The 19,887-nt window shown below is 43.6% G+C and overlaps 1 protein-coding gene across 1 annotated transcript in view; it reads right to left on the reverse strand.

Moving 5' to 3' along the window:
* Positions 1 to 19,887, reverse strand: part of LOC142817739 (glutamate receptor ionotropic, kainate 2-like) — a 333,822-nt gene that overhangs the window by 15,751 nt on the left and 298,184 nt on the right. The window contains exons 6-8 of the mRNA XM_075895249.1: positions 17,836 to 18,000; positions 13,909 to 14,061; positions 11,426 to 11,530 (exon numbers count right to left, since the gene is read on the reverse strand). Coding sequence (XP_075751364.1) covers positions 11,426 to 11,530; positions 13,909 to 14,061; positions 17,836 to 18,000 — 423 coding nt within the window. The remainder of the gene's footprint in view (positions 1 to 11,425; positions 11,531 to 13,908; positions 14,062 to 17,835; positions 18,001 to 19,887) is intronic.

Consider the following 19,887-nt stretch of genomic DNA (forward strand, 5'->3'; position numbering starts at 1 on the left):
ACGGAAGCAATGTACAGACTCCCGTATACATTTACAGGTAACAAACAAAGCGTGGACTTCACGCTTTGGACTGATGCCATGCTACTATATTCATGTCCGACAAGTAAGAAAACAAACACATGCGCAGCTTGACCAAGACGAGATAAAGAGAGCGAGAGTAAGAGGTAGACTGCGAATGCATTACCTGCGAGCTCAGAACCTGGTTCAAAGTTTCCTTTATAATCATCCTTTTTAGGCATCTTCTTTAGGCATTCTTTTTAGGTGTTTTCTTTAGGCGTTCTTTTCAAAGCGCTCTGTTTATAGGCTCATGCAAAGTGACATCCAAGACATGAAATACGCCACACGTTAGGGTAATACACGAGCTAACCTTATCCACCCAGAGTTGTTTGCCAGATGCCTAAATTTGGGTGCCCCGGCGGTCCTGCGTACTTTGCTTAAAGTGAAACGAGCGATAGTTCAACGACCGCTCGCAATGCAGAAGGATGCCGTACCTACACTTAAACACAGTGGCACCGTCGCACGCACCGCTTGAGGAACAAGCAATCAAGATAGAATCCCATAAATGTTCGACGACGTCACGGCAAGGGGAGCGCTCGCTACGTGCACAGAATTCCGCTCACAGCCAGCATAGCCAGCGCTGTCTTGCGGGAACCATCAACATTCCTTTTGACCGGGATGACGGGCAGAACAGAAGAAACCACGGCCTTTCTTTTTTTCGGGGCGTCTCGGCACGTAAATAGAAAGCGCTCCGCAAGAAAGAGAAGACGCGTGTGTGTTTCACGAGGCGGCGCAGCAAAAAGAAGGACCCTTCCCGTCGCAGACACGGCCGCATAATGATCTCTCGCGGCTCGGGTGCCATCAGTCTTGTTCAACCACGACGTGTGGCGAGTGTCAAAAGGCGCCGGCGAAGGCGGGTGCGGCCGGTGTCGGCGGGCGGAAATCAACACGATCAGGCAGCGAAGATCGCCGCTGTCGTTCATTCCGGTGTGATCGGAAGAAGAGGCATCGGGAAGAAACCCGACAGAGAAGCAGTGGAGGACCTCTAGAACCGTGCAGTGACGTGGAAGATGGCGTTTCGACGTTCGGCGTTTCGGGTGTCGGGGATATACCAAGGAGTATTAAAGAAAAAATTGCTGGAGTGGAAGCTCCCGCAATGCCTTGCCAGCAGAAGTGAAGCCACCTTTTGCCACTGTCAAGATGGCGAAAACATGTTCTTTTCTGATAGTGGCCACTTAAAGATCAAGTGGTTTTGATATTTTATGTAAATGCTACGTTAGTTCCATATTAAAAGACATTTGTTCCCGACGAAATAACACGCAGAAACGAGTATGGATAACTGAATCTTCAAAAAACTTTGTCTCCAATTTGAGGCTCATTAAGGAAAACTAGTAACTGTAAGACGCACTTGGAGCACTATGTGACCCTAAAAAAAGTTCCCACATTAAACTCGTTGGGCGAGCGAGGGAAACGCTTCGTTTTTAATCGCTGAACGGCGATACGTCATCATGCCCCTAATAAGATGGCCGCCACAACCGCCATCTTGCCAAAAGAACAGCTTCACTTCTGCGCAATCATTTCCACTCCAGCAATTTTTTTTTAATCCTCCTTGGGATATACGCGAAACTTGGAATTGTGGGAAGTGATGGTTTCGCACTTCCCGACCGTCTCGGCGCTTCCGTGCTGTCATAATTCTGTCTCACCACGAAACTTGGGCCGGCTAACTGTAATAGTGAATTACTGGTCAACATCGGGGAAGTCGAGTGTGGTATCTATAGACAGCGTCGCTCATCCCTTGATAGTCTAGGTGAAAATAAATATTGGTAAGCACTATTACAGATTAGCGATAGTTAGTTGACTGGAGCCTTGTGAATTGATAGCATTCAGACGTGAAACGCAAACGATGATCATGAATGCAACTGCGAAGGCATCCAATGGTTACGCTGAGTAGGTATTATTTTATATATTAAGGAAAAATAAAATTGGCCCCGCATCTCCGCGCTTCGCTGCAAAGGTCGTCCAATAACGATAGTGCTTTGTATGGAGAAGCCGCGTGGGATATGGCGCCATCTGGCAGTTGTGTCAGGAAACAAACGTCTTTTATAGAACGCAGAGCGTCTGGTAGTCGGCAGCAACGGGCCATGTTAGTTAAGGCCCCTGAGTTTTAGCTAAGCGTAAAAAAACCCTTTTCCTTCATAGCGCCGAATTGTCAGCGCAGCGTAATAAACACCTAGGCCTTCAGAATGACGTATCTATGCATTTTCGAAATAAAAAGCACTGCCTGACGCTATTGATGTTCTGCCTGAAATATGCGTAATATTTCCGTTTTGATTGCGTATGTTCCCAAGTACGAACGCAGCCACCAGATCAAGATAAGTGGACGTTGAACAAAAAGTTCAAATGAATCCTCCATCAGAGAGACCAAAAGACAGACAGTCAGATCAAAGTTTTTATGTTGAAGTATACCAAGAGTGACCATCGTCTTTAAAAAAAAAATGTAGACTCTCGCACCATCGACATATTCTAACGTCGACCAGAACCTCGGCGCTGAATTAAAACTCTGATTCCGTCTTTGTTTTGCTTTGCTTTTGTACTAAGTGCGAAGCGAGTTTTTCCGACAACTGAGGTGCACTGTACCACGAAGCAATCACCTTGACCTGCTGAGATAACCGACCAAAAAACGCTCAAATAGCGCCGTCATGCCAGACAAGCGACGAAATGTGCTGCTCAACGGCAGACCTCCTACGCGTTCATGATTTGCCTCAACGCAAAAATTAAGCGGAGGGCGAAACATCAACGCTCAAGTGAGAAGCAATACCATCCCGTAATTCGCACGAGCATCATGGAGTGTCTGTCTGTCATCCACTAAATTTCCCCATCTTTCAAGTGTGTCTCACATACGGCCTCACTTTCCACATAGACCCGTGGTCATGCACCCATTCCGTCCCACACACAGACGCCATTTCCCCCGAACATTTTCTGGTCTCGCGAGAGACCTAACTCGAGCGGCAATTATCTCGAGGCGTTGACACTGCACCGCCGCTTCGCGCCGTCTCTTACGCGCGTTGGGTAGCTGAAAATTACCGTCGAGACCCTCCCCCTGGTTGGTGTGATACGTGGGCGCAGCTCGTGGTCACCGGTGCAGAAGGCCGGGAAGGGCAATTTGAAGTGCCCGAGCGCGCATGAACGGCTTCGCGTGTCGCTACGAAACCATCCGGCTGGCGGGCTAGCTCAAACCTGGGATATTTTAGCTTCACCGTGAATACCTCCCTTTCTCTCCTCTCTTCCCCCAATTTCATCCCTCACTTACGCTGCCTACCGAACGCTATACTATGGAAGTAGTGGAACGTTGGTCGGAACTAGGTCACCTGCACTTGATAGGTACAGTTAAATAGGGAAGAACGTTTCTCCCTTTTCACCTCGCTTACGCACCAATCTTACAGAAATATTTTGAAACGCGGTTTCGAAGAGTCTCCAATTTTTAGCGGTAATGCGAACTGGGGCAGCGTAGGTTTAAAGGCGGGACATACTCGAGAATGTGGCCTTTGATGGACCGAAAATTCTTCCAAGGCGTATCACCTTAGTTTAGTGCTTACATGTACGCGTACGAAAGCAATCGAGCAAGTCGTTAAGAAAATAGGATTTGTGGAAAAAAAATGGGGCTCACAGGTTAGCATGGCGTCATAGCGAGGTTAAGACAGTATCAGCGTCTCCGTCTGTGTGCGCCGTAACCATTCTATAATAAAGAAATGTTCTGTTAACGTGAAATCATTGAATGCTTCATCGAATGGGAAATCCGACCGTCGGCGGCGACCATCTGGAGACATTGGGGACCAGTGATGGAAGAAAAAAAAAATCATCCAGCGATGACGTCGTTATGACGTCGCAAATCGCAAATATTTGTGGCGCCATTTTGGCATCAAAATTTCTCGCCTCAGGTCGTCTGACGTAATGCCACACGGTGCCTTCGTAGCGCCCTCCTCTGGGCGCTGTACTAAACCGAAGAGCTTGCGGCCTCAACAAAATAAAATAAAGGCGACGCCTGACAGTGGCCCGTGAAGCCACGGCTCGTGTTTGTCTGCTTCCTTATCAATCTACTAAGAAGAAAAAAAAACAAGATGGCCTTCAACTCACTGCAGGCTTAGGTGAATGCACAAAGAACAGTTTTCTAGGGGCGAAACTCTTTATAGCGGCACCCGTTTGTCCCTCGTAGTCTGTAACAAGTACAACATTTTGACCTCCAAGGTGGTGCCGGTGAGAGATTTCTTCTGTGCGTTGTTGAACAATACAAATAGTGCTTAATGTGAATGCCAATGGCTGCTAATGGGGAATTAGTGACAGGAGCATTCGGCTTTTAGTTAACACGCACGCTGCAATCCCCATTAGCCGCCATTGGCATGTACATTGAGCACTATCTGACAGGAAAAGGTTCCTACGTTATACTCGCTGGGCATAACCTCTTTGGTTTCAGAAAGGTTTAGCGAGCGTTGGGCCGCAGTGCCATGAATACAGTGAACTAGTATATACCATGAACTTGAGGTGGTTAAAGGTGGGAAGAAGACCCGAAGCGCAAGCCGTAAGAAAGTGTGCGTGTGCCACCTCTTGTTTAGTCCTTGGAATGTCCGCTGGATGGTGGTGCTTTTATATGAGGAATATATGATGAAAAGATGCGAGATGGTGGTACTTGGAGTGTTGAATAGATGGATGAACGGACACACAGACAGATGCACGGATGGATGCATGAACAGACCCAGGGGCGGATGCATGGACGAACGCAGGGACGGACGCACGAACAGACGCACGCACGGACGGGCTGATGGACGCATGGACGGTCACACTGACGGACGCATGGACGAACGGAAGCAAGAACGAATAAACGGACGAATGCTTCGCCCCACTCTCCGTCATTCACTCCGTGGATATGCTGCCAATTGTTTTATTTCACATAATAATGGTCGTTTTTAAAATCAATTGCGATGTTGGCGCGAACCACATGGATAGTGTGCACGCAGTAAGTGCTCGAAATGAAACAAAATATCGGTGACCAATCCCACCCGCACCGGTCGCAAGCTTTGTGAAGACCGTATTGAAGGACTGATCCCGCAAAACGCGCTTATGCTAGAATTTTGTCCTAATGCGAAATTTCCAGCCTGTCCCGACACTGCCTAACGCTCGCGAAGGCAATCAGCCAATGACATGTATGCCTCGCTTGCGAAAGACTTGCGGAAAAGTTCACCTGCATGCGCTAGAATTGTCCGCGGGGTAAAATCATCGGTGAAGTCGAGCGGCCAGTGGCAGAAAGCCCTTGCAAAATGAAGGCGTTGTCAGTTTGAGCTAAGGTATACTCTCTGTTAGTATTGAGATAGTGGACGGGGAAGAGGTTACGGCGAAGTAAGGAACAAGAATTTTTTTATGTTTATAACACAACGTACACAAACTATACACGCACGCATATAGTTCGGTAACCTACTTTTAATGATGACTGCATAAATGCGAGGATATCACGGAATAAAAATAAAAACAGCAAACAGTTGCATGCTTGAGTCGTGCTGGTACGTACAGCGGAAGAACCTTCGTTTTTTTTTTTGAAATTGTACGCTCAATTAATGTACTTATTTTTGTAATAATTTGAATTGAATAATGTGTAAATATGTGAATATAAGAGTGCCTACTGCTCTCAGAAGCAACTAAGTTGATTAGAAATTTTGGAGCTTAAAAGATTGCTTGATTTATTAATATTTTAGTCAGCATTGCTTCCGGAATCATTGAAAGCCATTTTTTCTTCATCAGTATTCTGCAACACGTTACTTCGTGATCGGATATCTCCGTGCACTCCGGCAAATTGCGGCGTAATTTTTATCTGTGCATAATTTACAACGCACTCACTCGGGCCGAGAGTATGCGGCTCTAAACAGTGTTAGTCGAGTATCGATTTACCTCAGAGACTGAAAGAATGATGATTGAGTGCGGCGCTTGTTCGGGATCGGTGTTAAGGCCAGTTTGCCGACACAATCTGTCTCTCCTGAACTGAATTCTTGATATGAATTGGAAAGCCATCACTACTTCTATCACTTGAGGACCCTTTTCATAATGAACTTTCTTTGCGTGGCTACATTGTATCACTGCTAGACGGAAAATTGAAAGTGCCCGCCGCGGTGGTCTAGTGGCTAAGGTACTCGGCTGCTGACCCGCATGGCGCGGGTTCGAACCCCGGCTGCGGCGGCTGCATTTCCGATGGAGGCGGAAATGTTGTAGGCCCGTGTGCTCAGATTTGGGTGCACGTTAAAGAACCCCAGGTGGTCGAAATTTCCGGAGCCCTCCACTACGGCGTCTCTCATAATCATGAAGTGGTTTTGGGACGTTAAAACCCCACATATCATCATCATCAAAATTGAAAGTGAACGAAGTATTATACTAAGAACCATGAATTTTAATTTTCCGTCCATTCAACCAGGTGCTTGTTTCCGCCAATTTGGTATACATACATACGTACATACATACATACATACATACATACATACATACATACATACATACATACATACATACATACATACATACATACATACACACATACATACATACAGCCAGATGACCCTAGGTGGTCGAAATTTTGAGAACCCTCCACTACGGCGCTTCTCATAGTAGACGTATCGTGGTTTCGGGACGTTGAATTCTAACAATTATTATTAGATTCTAGAGCGCTCGTCGATACGCGAGAAGAGTGACAGCCATTACATCTTGCGACAATTGTCTCTAACTCCTATAGTACCTGATGCATTAAAAAAAATGGAGTGGCCAATTCGTGATGCAGTATATGCAGTTTTAAGAAGCCAACCCCACCGCGGTGGTGTAGTGGCTAAAGTACTCGGCTGCTGCCCCCGCAGGTCGCGGGATCAAATCCCGACTGCGGCGGCTCCATTTCCGATGGAGGCGGAAATGTTGTAGGCCCGTGTGCTCAGATTTGGGTGCACGTTAAAGAACTCCAGGTGGTAGAAATTTCCGGAGCCCTCCACTACGGCGTCTCTCATAATCAAATGGTGGTTTTGGGACGTTAAACCCCACATATCAATCAAATCATCTTACGTGGCCTGTAAAGATAACACTGGAATCTTCAATGTCACATCTATAGATTAATTCTGACGCGCTTTGCTGCTTAGCAGATAAATCAACGGCTAACGACTGCTGACACCGCTATCAATGCACAGCGTGTATCCCTTATATGTGACTTCATTTTGGGGGAGGGGGGGCAAATAAAGAGCTCCACCATTCCCAGTTTTGCTGCAGCTTCACCTTCACGTGAAAATAACTTAATATACGTTTATTAGATCAATTCTGCAAAATACTTTGTACGTGCGACAAAACTTCATTTTTAAAAATGATGGCATTTCCTCTTAGCATAGTAATAGGATAACCGGGCATACCATCATATTTTGCCGTCATGTGAGATCTACTTAAGAGACGAGATATCTACTTCAAAGACGTTGAACCGCAGAACAACGTCTTAGAGTGTTTTTGCTTTATTATGCTATTTTCATGCATTGATGTTGTGTGTGGTTCATTATATACACGAACGTTTTCTGAACGTCTCTCATTTTTCGAGAGTGCAGCGAGAGCACGCCTGCTGCGCTGAACTGAACGGCTGAACACATGAGCCTGCTATTTTGCGTTTTGAAAGAAGTTGAAGTAAAAAGAAATATTTCGAATATCTCTTCTTACACGCATCCAATTAAATGAAGTTAGGACAAAATGAGGGGCAATGGCCTTCCTTCAAAACCACATTGAGAAAAGCACGAAGTCAGAGTAGACCCATGCCGTCCCCTTTTCTGCTCTTATTCAAAGCGACCGAAGCGTATAATTTATTCCCTTTCGGGCAGCGGCAATCGCATTAGCCGGCCAGCTTGAATCGGAGTTGGTTAATTAGAAGTTCCCCCCTTCTTTCTTGGAGTTGTTGCTTCCAAGGGGAGACGAAGACTGGAGTCTCAGACGTTGGGAGAGTAATGACTTTTTACTAGAAGACGGTTCCGAAATAGTAGCGAAACCAGCGTTATTGTAGTACGCTTGCTACACTTCTTAGAAACGAGATTGCTTAATTAACGAGATTCAAGGATCAAAAGAGCCCATTCCGCTAATTAAGAGATACCCCCTCCAACGGTCAGTGAGGAGGAGCATGTGACGTAAAGGCGGCTTTTTTAGCAGCGAAGGTAAGTGGAATCTAACATATCAATCACCCTCTGATATTGTTAGAGTGGGAGTAATCAGGCTGGGCTAATTGCCATAGAGAACGAGAAGATGCGCTCGCAAAAAAAAAAGAAAAGGGGTCATCAACAGAAATTTGCGAGTGTTGCAAACGGTACGCAACAACGATGCCGGACCGCGAAGCAAGTCTGAAATTACACAGATTCGGGTTGTTTCTTAAAATTAGCCTCATTTGAGAGTGGCGCTTTCTAAGACGCATGGTTGAGAAATAGCGTGCATGGGCTTTCAGATTTGAAAATCCAGAGGTAATGAAGCCACACGAAATTCCGCATTAAAGATATCACCGTCCAAGCACTCCATACAGATGTTTAACCGGCGAAGCCGATACTTGTGGCCCTGGTGTTCATCACTGGGTTCATTATGGTATGTCCTAGTTACGTCTGTCCAGAAATATTTTTTATTGAAGTAGAAAATAAACGACGAAGTTTTTGTCACCGTTACTTGGCAACGACTACCCCCTTCCCCTTGATTGTTACAAATAAATAAAAAGAAAAAAAATAGCAAATATACATATATCCAGCCCTACATGGGTGAGAGTAAAAGTTCTCCTATGGGCAGAAGAAGCACGCAGTAGCCACGCTCGCTTTTAACTTTGTCCGCTCAGTAGTGTTCACAACCCTTCGTTTCTTCGAAGAAGTGTTGCAGCACCTTCATTGATTTGTCATTTGTTTTGGATGGTCATGGACCTTGTATTTTATTCAACTCAAATGGCCGCTCGGGATCCAAGTTCCTGTTCCAATCGCCTTTGGTGTGTGTCGTGTTTTCAGAAATATTAATTGGTGTTTGCTGCATGTGCATTTGCTGCTCAACATTAAGTGTAACGACTGTGAGTAGTAAGGGCTTGCACAATTTTTGTGGCACGTACACGCTAAAAGTTTTCGCGCACGAAGGAGTTCAGAACTTTGTTTTCGCCTCGTCACATAAAACTTTGCTGTAAAAAAAAATATGACTGAATACTTACACTAAGCCACGCAATGCTCGATAAACGGCAAAACTGATCGGTCTCATGTTTACTGATTGCCGTATCACCGCAGAACTTTTGCTTGAACATTCACTTTAGCTTGTATGGCTTTGACTTGGCGTGCATTTTGCTGTAGCGATGTTGAAGTTTCGTTTCCTCAGCAGTGTGACATCTTTTGGTGACCCATGGCTGCGCAGTGCGAGGCACTATTGCTACAGTAGCTTTCATAAGCACAATGTATCATGTGACGGCGGCGTGAACTATGGTAACGCGCTGGTGGCGTAGACAAAAGAGTAAAACACCGAGCGTTTGCCACCCCCCCCCCCTAAAAATTTTGAAAAAATGATCATTTCAAGGGAGACCCTCCCCCCTTCACCGAAATCAACCCTCCCCCCTCGTCAAAAAAAAAAACTTTCTACTTCCTGGTGTGCGATTGATGATAGTTGATGAGGTTATAGTATAGGGCCCGCTAATTTCTGTGGCAAAAAGCCGATTTTCGGGTTAGCTGTTGCTTTCTTCACCTTTAGTGAACCAGAGGTGAATAGTGCGATTTACCCAGTTTCTGCGACGTGTACCCGTTTACGGTGATATTTTTGTTACGAGGTGAACGAGGAACGACTCGCCTAAAAGCCGCTTTTGGAAAGCAAGTCACTTGCGTAGTGGCATTGCCCGTATGCACGGGCAATGCAACTGGCTCGTGCCACGGGCACGAGCCAGTGCACGGCTGCAGCAAACGACGTGACTGTGACTACAGTGTACGACGGTAAAAATCACCACAATACATCTATGACTGACCTAGGTCTAGAAGTGTAAAAAATGTGTAAGTTTAATTCTATTTCACTTAAGGACTCAAGCACATTTTAAAATTTGTGGTTTCTTTTGTCTCATCATCTAACCTTACCGCTTTGTTCCCAACAGTCATGGAAAAGGTGTATAACGTTACAGGTGTAGCGCATTGTCGTTCTCCTATTTTGTGGCTGTCAGTGTCAACGACTGCAGGTTGAATAATACTCGTGTTTTGTAGTGTTCCTTATGCTACTTCCATCACTTATGTAAGTCATTTCACTATTGTTTGTTGTTACTTATGTTGATCATGTTTGTTGCTTAAACCAGGGTTCATTGTCTGCATAGGCTGTTTTTTTGTTTGTTTGGTTATATTGCTTGCCAAGCGCCTATTGTACAGGGGTCAGGTCTTCAGGCACATGATCACGCAGCCTAACTCCTTTATTTTTAAGAAAATCATAAAATCTCTTATTAGAAACTAATTAGAACCACGTGGCTAAAATGACTTTGATGACGATGCTAATTCATTTTCTGATACGCGTGGAAAGGATGCGGTTAGAATCTCCATCTCCTGAATGAATCTTCGCAGTCCAGGCTTGCAGCTATGTTACAGCAACACGCTTCCAGCGTTTCCAATGAGGAATATCTAACAACGAAAGTTATATCTGATGGCTTGTCTTCTGAGGAAATTAGTAAGCATTTGAGGGAAAGTTAGGCTCAACATAATATTGCCGAAGCAGCACTGATGCAATAATCGGCCACAGGCCTTTATTGCTCGAAGGGTGCGTTCTATGTTACTTAGTGAAACCAGCTGCTGGGTTGTCTGGTACATGATTGCAGAAGTGCGAAAAGACGCATACTCCCTGATAAATGAATCGAGACGGAAGATAAACGGGTATTGCCCGCAACTAACTTTATAATCAGAAAAGCAATGGCATGTGGAAAGCCCATCGCCTCACACACTCCTCAAAATAGAGCGGATAAGTGGAACGAGAAGAACACTCTGTTGTGCGGAATAATCAGCGTGACACACATGTTGTTCTGCTTGGCAGGGAGCTTAATATTTAAAAATGTTCTCTAGATAAAAAAATGCTTTAATGTCATTCTTTCTTTTCGGTGTATTATGGCGTGAATGTGAGGAGATGTGCTTTGAGCTTTAATTACTGTGGTTATGTAATGTCACGACTAACATCGTGACCATTCTCCTCCTTCAAGCCGCAACACTGCAGGGGCTCTTCTGTATCAATATATATGTGAATGTTGCGTCGACAATAAAGTTTTTCGTGGCCGCGTTTTTTTTTTGTCATATTTCAGTAAGCGTTGCATGCTCGCTGGAAAGATGACTGGGCAGCCTGGGTCCTTTCTCTGTCTTTGTGAATATTAAACGACGCAATACTTAACTGCCAAAATAGATGATTTCATTACCTTCTGCAACCCGTCACTCTTCAGGGCCATGATGTCCAGGCTAAAGGTTGACCGGAATCCTTGAGGGTCAAAGCTGATCTCTCCGGTCAGCCCCTGTAGGGTGATCTGCGATGAGAAGACGCCATTAGTTCCACGGCCTCGAATGCACGGCCGACTGACATGTATCGTGCAGTGCTCCATAGTGTACAAACAAGACAAAATAAATCCAACGGAAAATCTGATCAAGGAATTAGAAGACTGTGGATTCGGATCATACCTGCGCAAAGGGTAATTCTTCGTCCACTTCCCATTAATCTATATTTGCCTCATAATTGCTACACTGCAGTTGCAGGAATGTTCGTGAGAATGCGCTACAGTTATAGTTTCCATATTCATCCTCACAACACCAAGGACAAAGGACAGGCCATCGTGGAAAGAACGCCATCCTTTAATTTTCAGTTTTGCCTGCATTAGAAGACTTGTTTTTTTGTTTTTTTTAAGTATGCAGATGGGGAAAAGAAAGAAGGTTGCAGAGACGCTGCAGTGAAATTTAGCCTCTCCTGAATGAGCTCTGCGAACGTCCACGCGTATAAATGGTCACAACAAAAGCCTCCATCGTTCGCATTATGGCAAACGGGGTAACGCAGTGAAACTTCGTTATTTCTCGAAGCGAACGTGATTGTGACAAGGGGCGGTGCGTCAGAAAAGGTCGCGAAGGAAGTCGCAGCTCCCGAGAGGGAAGCGCTAGTCCCGAGCTTGAGCGTCTGGCAAATGCCAGGGCGGAAGGGGTGTTGGCGAAGAGGAGTGGGAGTGATGGTAGCAGGGGTCACAAACCTAGGAGGGGTCACCTAATTGCCCACGGCCGCGCGGAAACCTTCCCAGCGAAATTAATGACCAGCGGCTCGCGCACTCGTCTAGTATTACACAGCGTCGTCTGACCGTGGCTCCCGCGGCCATGGTATAGCTGCTCGGTCCGAAGCTGATTAAGCTGCCAACGGGAAAACGCATGATTTGTCACCGTTTTTGCCAATTTCCCGAGCACGCCTTCCACGAGACCATGTCTCAGTGGTGAAGCATTGCTGTGGAAGACTGATTCTAATGGGTTTTTTTTCCTCTATAGATCAAGAAGTTTCATCTACACGTGGAGCTTCCTTTCGGCATTTCCGGTGGTTACGCCCACACTCCAGTCACGATGTTGTTACGCACAGAAACTGCGCATAGTTCTCGCCTTGTTGTTTCCCTGTGGTCACTTGTACCTAATCATTTCATTTTCTTTAGTTTACGCATGAGTAGTTTTCCTTTTATGCTTCTAAACAAACATGAGTACTAACGCTAACGACTCCAGCTTTTCCTGTGAGTAAATAATGTAAGACGAAATTTGCATATTCTGCAAACAACCGGCGGTGGCAGGATCACTCCTCGGAGTACATATTGATCAGGAAGTGCACCTAAAAAAACGAAGAACTGCAAATATTTGGCAAATTTTAGAGCATGAGTATTTAGATGTTACGAACGCGGCTTCAGCTTCAAACACCTCACTCTTTTTCACGCAGATTGCATAATCAGTTCAGCTTCATGCGCATATACGGGTCAACTAATGCATTCAATTCATAACCACTGCCTCGGGCCGTTTGTCTTTGGAATGCCCTCCCTGATTGCATAGTTTCCATATCTAATCCCGATACATTTCGCCGTCAGCTACTCACTCTGTTCACCATGTGACCCTGTTTTTGTATTTTGAGTGCATTGCGTAACGGTGCTTTATATTCCCCTTGTCTTTTATTTTAAATGTATCCCTCTGTCGCCATGTTCATATCAACAAGTGCTGTATTCCCTCAAATGTACCTCACCCTGTATAGCCTAAAATGTGATCTCAATTATATATATACATAGTTTTCGTTGTTTTTTTACTGATCCTGCCTGTAAACGTTACCTGTCTGTACCATTCCGATTCCTCCCCCCCCCTTACCCAATGCCCTGTTCTGGGGCCTGTAAGGTTTTTTTTGAATAAAGAATAAAGAATAAAGATGTCGATAAAACGTGAGTATATATTATCGCGGTTAAAATCCACATTTGATGACACTTCTCAAAGCGGTGTAGGAGCCGGACAAAGTAGTAGTAGTGTGACCGGAGATCGGGCTTCTTCGAAATTGCTGTTGATACGTTCATAGATGTTGTTTTTTACAAGTAGCAGCAATTACATAACATAATTAAGATTACAATTCCCCACGCAGAGGCTGTAGCAAGCTACGAATTTTCCAAATAACTTTAACAAAAGGACAATTACGCCTAATTTAGGATGCCCCCTATGCACATAGAACGCAGAGAAAAGAAAACATCGAATTATATAGCAGACAGAACGTTATGAAGGGAGGTGGAAGGTATGCTGCCTGAGATCTGTCACAGTTAAATCGTCAGGTGATCATGCAGGCAGTGTCAGCGCCCTATATGCACCGCCAGCACATGCATGGATGCACACAGTTTGTGGTCGTAGGCGTACTTACGGGCTTCATTAGGTTGATGAGGCTGCTGCCATCGGACGACGAGACGGCCATATCGCACGAGATCACCGGGAAGTCTACTGCCTTGGTCAAGTCCAACTGGTGCAAACCCATGGCAAATAGCTTCACAGCGTCATACATCAGCGCCGTTTCTGTCTGCAAAGATGTTTTACAAGAAATCTACCCTTACAAAAAGGCCCAGAGAGATTCACTTGAGAGTGCTTTGGCTTTGTTTTAAAGAATATGTGGCCTTTAGCTTGAACGCTGATCAATATCTCCTACTGGGTTTCTTATAAATATTTGATACCACGTTTTTATTGAAATTTTCCAAGCATGTCAAGCTAAACGGCTTTTAGGAAAGTCGAATGAATTATTGACATCCATGGATCGTGTAAACTGAGTTTGAATGGAAAGAGTGCAGTTGACTAGATATGCAAACGTCACAGGGCTTGACCAAAAGCAGATGACAGGCGAGCCTGCTACGCAATCGTAAACGATGGTGGCTATGTCTGTATGCGCATAGGAACAGAAGCTGTTGGCGCCATTTCTGGAAAACCAGCCCCGCAAATATCGCCTTCTAGTAACTATTCCCAATCTGTAAGCATGAACTTCTACTAAAGCACATTTTTAAGCATTTACAAGCCCATAATGTTTTTGCTTCCTTTCTTCCTACAAGCCATAAAGCTGATCATTCGTGTTTACTTAGCTGGGCTTGAATTCATTTACGAATACCATCTTCAAAACCTGCCCTAAATTTTTCGCTAGGGCAAGTCTTTGATAAAAACTTTGCTAGACTAGCTGGTTTGTGCTTATTGCACTGACTTATTTGATCTCTCTCTCTTTTTCGGTCACATACAAGATAATTCTGCGCGCAGGACCATAGAGGCCACGCTGAAATTTCAGTTAAATGAGCTCTTAACCTTATCGCTTTAATGAGATCAGCAGGTAGCTCATCATTACATATTGAGGAATGCTATTATTTCTGTCTGAGCTGATATATAAGACGGTCGCCAGTCAATTCAGTTTTTTAACTTTATTTTCTAAGTAATGCCCGATTTTATAAATTAACATCCCCTCACAACCACCTGTTTTGGCGGGCTTTTTGGACATTATGCTCGCGGAGGCACGTGTGGCGCTTACATTGGAGAAATCCAATCTGCTTCGAACTAAGGACTTCGAAACTCTCAGTCCCAAGGATTCCCCCACAGAAACGGGAATTCCTCTCCACAACTGCGAAAACAGCAGATTTCCGCACAACGGGCAAAAGAAACGGGAGCCGGTGCTTTCAATTTGGTACTGTCTCGAGTTTCGTGCACTCGCGCTTCCAATGAAACCGTGCATCAGATGTTTCGAAGCGGCCAGTTACTGGGTCACCAAGAAAAAAAAATTAGAGAAAAACAAGGAAATGTTGCTTTTTCTTATCCATCTGTTCAGAAAAATAATACAGGCGGCCTCACCGAGGTAATAAGCATTATGTTTTGCGCCAGCTTTGGACGAACAAATGTAACTTGCGACTTGAATGTCATGTAGAAGTTTTCTTTGTCAGACCGAGTCTATACCTGGTTTGTTTGTTTTTTCACATAAGAATAAGATTTTAAAAAAGCTTGCTCAGCGTTCGAAGCATCAAAGACTATCGGATGTCGCAGGTTACAACAATTTCGTCTGCTCTAGTGCGCTGTCTTTATACTTTTTTTTCTAGCTAGCCAAGGAGCCACACTTCGACGGAATGCTTTGGAACACGATAACAGAATGGTAGACCAGCTCTACACCACAATTTCTGGAAATAAATGAGATAGAAAGCAAGTTCTTGGCCAATAACGTTGATTTGTATTATCATTGAATCAGAACACGAGACTGAAATAATGCGCTAAAAGCAAAAATTCGAACAGTTTAAAGAACCGTGACGATCTCGAAGTTTCGACGTTTTGGAACCAAAACAGCAGATTATATATAGGGAGGACCTCGTAAGCTCACTGTCGAAAGAAACCAACCTTTGTCTACAATGGCAAGGGGACCATGCGCATACAATAGCTGTGAAGCACACAAAATGCGCAACTGTCATATGCTTTCAAATAGCTCAACGTCTGCCGAGTTGGTGTTCTCATATTAAATTCACCTTTATTAACGCAATGAAACGGGACAACCTTCGTCTTCTTTTCTGTCGTTACCTTGATTAATTGTGCTATAGTACGATGAAGAAACTGTATGTATATGGTTCACGAATATTTGCTAGTTGGTTATCTGGCAGCATCTGACCATACCTTGAACTTACATCTTAAATCACCAGGAATGATCATTGTCTTCATCATTGAGTTGCTATTGGCTGATAAGCACACACTAACAAGCATGATTTAGCATCTGTATGAAGGCAACATGTACAAGCTCAGCTTTACGTTAGCCAGAAAAATGAAACGATTAGTGAACATGAGAAAACTAACTTATCAACTACCTGTTTTTCTGTACCCACGCCTCCCTACTTGCACCAAGCTCACTGCCTTTTATCTCTTTCCTGAGATTAAATTAGATCCGCACTATACAGCTGCCGCCATAATTTAGTGCCGTAGGGCCTTTTGTTTTCTAAACAACATTTCTCGTGATGAGGTGTCAACAATCACAGCATTAAACTTCATTACAAAATCAAGCTTTTCGGTGACTGAATGCTCATGCGTTCTTTGTGTATATATATATATTATGAGCGCAGAGTAACAAATAGAAGTTCGTTGTCCCAGCTCGTGTTTACAACCGTGTTTGACAAGCTTTCGGTGAGCGTTCACAACGCTGTCTTGCTTGAATCGGCAGCGGAAAAGTAATCTAGTCGATACATTTCCCGAAACAAGGCCATTATTTACAGTCATAAGAGTGTCGTCTTCTTTTCTTTACAGTGATCATGTGTGTATTTATTGAGGATGCAAGACATTCACTTCGAGCGGCAAATATTGCAGGAATGTATACCCGGCTCAAAGACAGCCAACTTGACAGAAGTCTTAAGCGAACATGCGTACCAACGCTAACGAAGTGTTCTAGCTGGCTTGCGCGTGATTCGCGACTGCTGTATTAATTAGGATTCCCTAAGGGTTACTTAGCACGTCAAGAGAACTTCGCACACAGACGATTTTTTGGCTTGTAAAAATTTGTAAAATGAACGCTAATGTAATTAAACAAACAAGTTCAAAATATAGCATTCATGTGAATTTAAACTTTGCCATAAAAATTGCAACATGGAATTTGGTTTTCAAGAAAAAGTCAAGATCTTTGGCTGTTATAAACGTTCTGAAAAGCAGGCTGATGTACGCAGAACGAAAGCGTCCAAAGCGAACCATGTTAGTATGAAATGCGTGGCTGGCTGTTTATTAAGAAGCTTATACATGAACCCTTTGCATTTTATTTCAATACTCTATTTGAAGAAATAACAAAGTTACCTTGGGAAAAAAGTTAGCTGTCGGCGTTGTTGCTGAGGGTGGTTTGGAATATTTGTAGCAAACATGAAGTTACCAGGCGCACAGTGTTCGTACAAAAATATAGTAGTTTAGCAGTATGTCAGCGTAAGAAAAAAAAAAGATTAGAACAGAGTGTGTAAGGAAGAGTTAATTGTTATTGCACAGAAATATGGTCTGTCTGTACACCAACGGTGCACATTTTGGTGGTCATAGGAAAGAAATCAAATAACATGCTACACTCATAAAATAAAATACGCAGACATTAGTGTTTGTATGGGGCGGCCACTTATGGACCGCTTCAGCCCTCCCTGTAGATACCTTCTATATTTAAATGTTTTTCATCATCATCATAATCCCCATCAACAACAACACGTGCGGCTTTTCCGGGATAGGCTTAGTGGCCGATTGCTTAGTCAATATATTTGTATATTAGTTTTCTTTTCGTATAACACTACGGTATATGCGTGCATGAAAGTGACGTTGGCACGAGTACCCGAATGGTCTGTGGGACCGGCGCCTTGCGGTCCATCCTGGATGAGATGATCTCCCAGTCTTTGAGAAATCCCTGCAGCTCCGGACTGTCCACGTCCACCAATCGGTAGCCAGTAATCTTTGTCTGGCCGTACTTGAATTCCTCCAAGTCCACCGTGTGCAAGTCCTGCGGTAAAAAAAAAAATTCCACTCAATCATTCTGAGTAAATGAGAAACACTATACTATTGTAATACCAAGTTACAAAAAAGTTGTACTTTTTTGTTATGCTCATTAAATATATATATAATTCTAGAAGATATATATCTAATAATTACAGTTGGATCAATATTTATATTTCCTCTTTTCTTGAACAAGCGTAACACATACCAATTACCACACATCCTAAATTAAAAAAGTTATTCTCCTGTATTTGCATGCAGTCTCTAGATTGTTCTTCGGTACCATGGTGTATGTCTGTTCTTGATTTATCGAGTTAATTTTTATCTATTTGAGAAATCATGTTGACGCAATTATTGCTACTGCTGTTTTTTATTTCCATGCTGGACTAAGATTTTTAGATAATTTATTTTTTGTGTAACCTTCAATTAGCCTTTGGCTACAGGCCCAAAAAGTGTTTGTTATCTGCAACATAAAATAATAAATATATTGTTATTTGCTTTGTGTATTTCCTAGAACTTCAGATGATCTGTTTATCCGTTTATTGTGAAAGCTTTTCACAAAATCAGTGGATTAAATATAGATTTCAAAGGGTACATTGATATCAACATCACTAAACGTCGTGTTCTGTGTAAATATTTGTGTTTTGCACATAACCCTGCTGTATTGTAACTACCCCCTCTATGTAATGCCCAAATGAGCCCTTAGGGTATATGAATAAATAAAACAGCATTATTTTTCGTGTACCACCTGCAGAAGAGAAAAGTTGGAACATCCACTTGAACCAAATCGACTTAGCGTAGGCGTGACCTCTTGTCTAAACAAATACTTTAACCACCATCCACAAACCTAGAAGGTGGGGGAGGGGGAAGTCAGCCTAAGCGCACGCTCATATTTGATTAGTCACTTAACTGGCCTGCTTTCTTAGTGTGACAGTAACTACTTCGAAACGCCAACCAATAACTAGTCGATAGCTCTTCATCACTGACTGCAGACGAGCTGACTATAGAATTTTACATGGCGATGCTTCGCTACCTCTACAAAAGCACTAATCCTATTCAGGGTGCCATGCATGGAAACTTGAATATTGTACATAACAGCATCAATACGTTTGATTGATTAACATTGTAACAATCTTTGTGGGTAGATTGCGTTTCTATAGCTTCGCATTGCTACGGTATAGGCTGCGTACGTTTAATGATACGTAAGACATGTTAGTGCTTTTATAAAGTATCCACTTCAACACTATTCGTGCAATTATTTAGAATTCAAAAAGTTACATTATGGGTTGAGTTAAGGTGTTGAAATAAGGAGGGTATAAAAAAAAGAGACACTCAATAATCTGTTTTTGCTGCGTCACTCCAATTTCTATTTGCTATTCTCTGAAACAAAAAAGGGCTTTGTACCGGTGTGCTCTGAAAGTTACAACATTCTACACAATGTCATCAGCTCGCTCACTCGCTTCTTTAGGGATCGCAGAGTCAGTGACAGGTGGGAAGCGGATGGGGCTGGAGTAAACGTTGTTATAGGAGTGGGGTAGTAGTAGACGCTTTAAAGGGCACTGCCGTGAAACATTAAAGCACTCTACACAGATTAATTTTTCTTAAAGGAGCTCTACTGTCATTAGTTCCACTGTCATTAATTATTGAAAGAGGAATTGAAAAGCGACGTTCAATTTATGCCTGAACTTCAGCAAATGAACGTCAGTTGGATGTTAGGGATATCAAGGTCTTCTTGCGTGTTTTGTTCAGATTGATTGAATAGTTTTTTTTTTGAAGTTGCTATGTTTAGACATTGTGCCCCTGAGAACACAGTAGTTAACTCAAGTGGAGCGACGAATGATTACGCGAGTCCTGGGCCCTAAAAGACACCATTGAACTCTGTTGTCACGACAAG

This window comes from Rhipicephalus microplus, chromosome 5 (assembly GCF_043290135.1).
Source record: "Rhipicephalus microplus isolate Deutch F79 chromosome 5, USDA_Rmic, whole genome shotgun sequence".
In the NCBI taxonomy this organism is placed as follows: domain Eukaryota; kingdom Metazoa; phylum Arthropoda; class Arachnida; order Ixodida; family Ixodidae; genus Rhipicephalus; species Rhipicephalus microplus.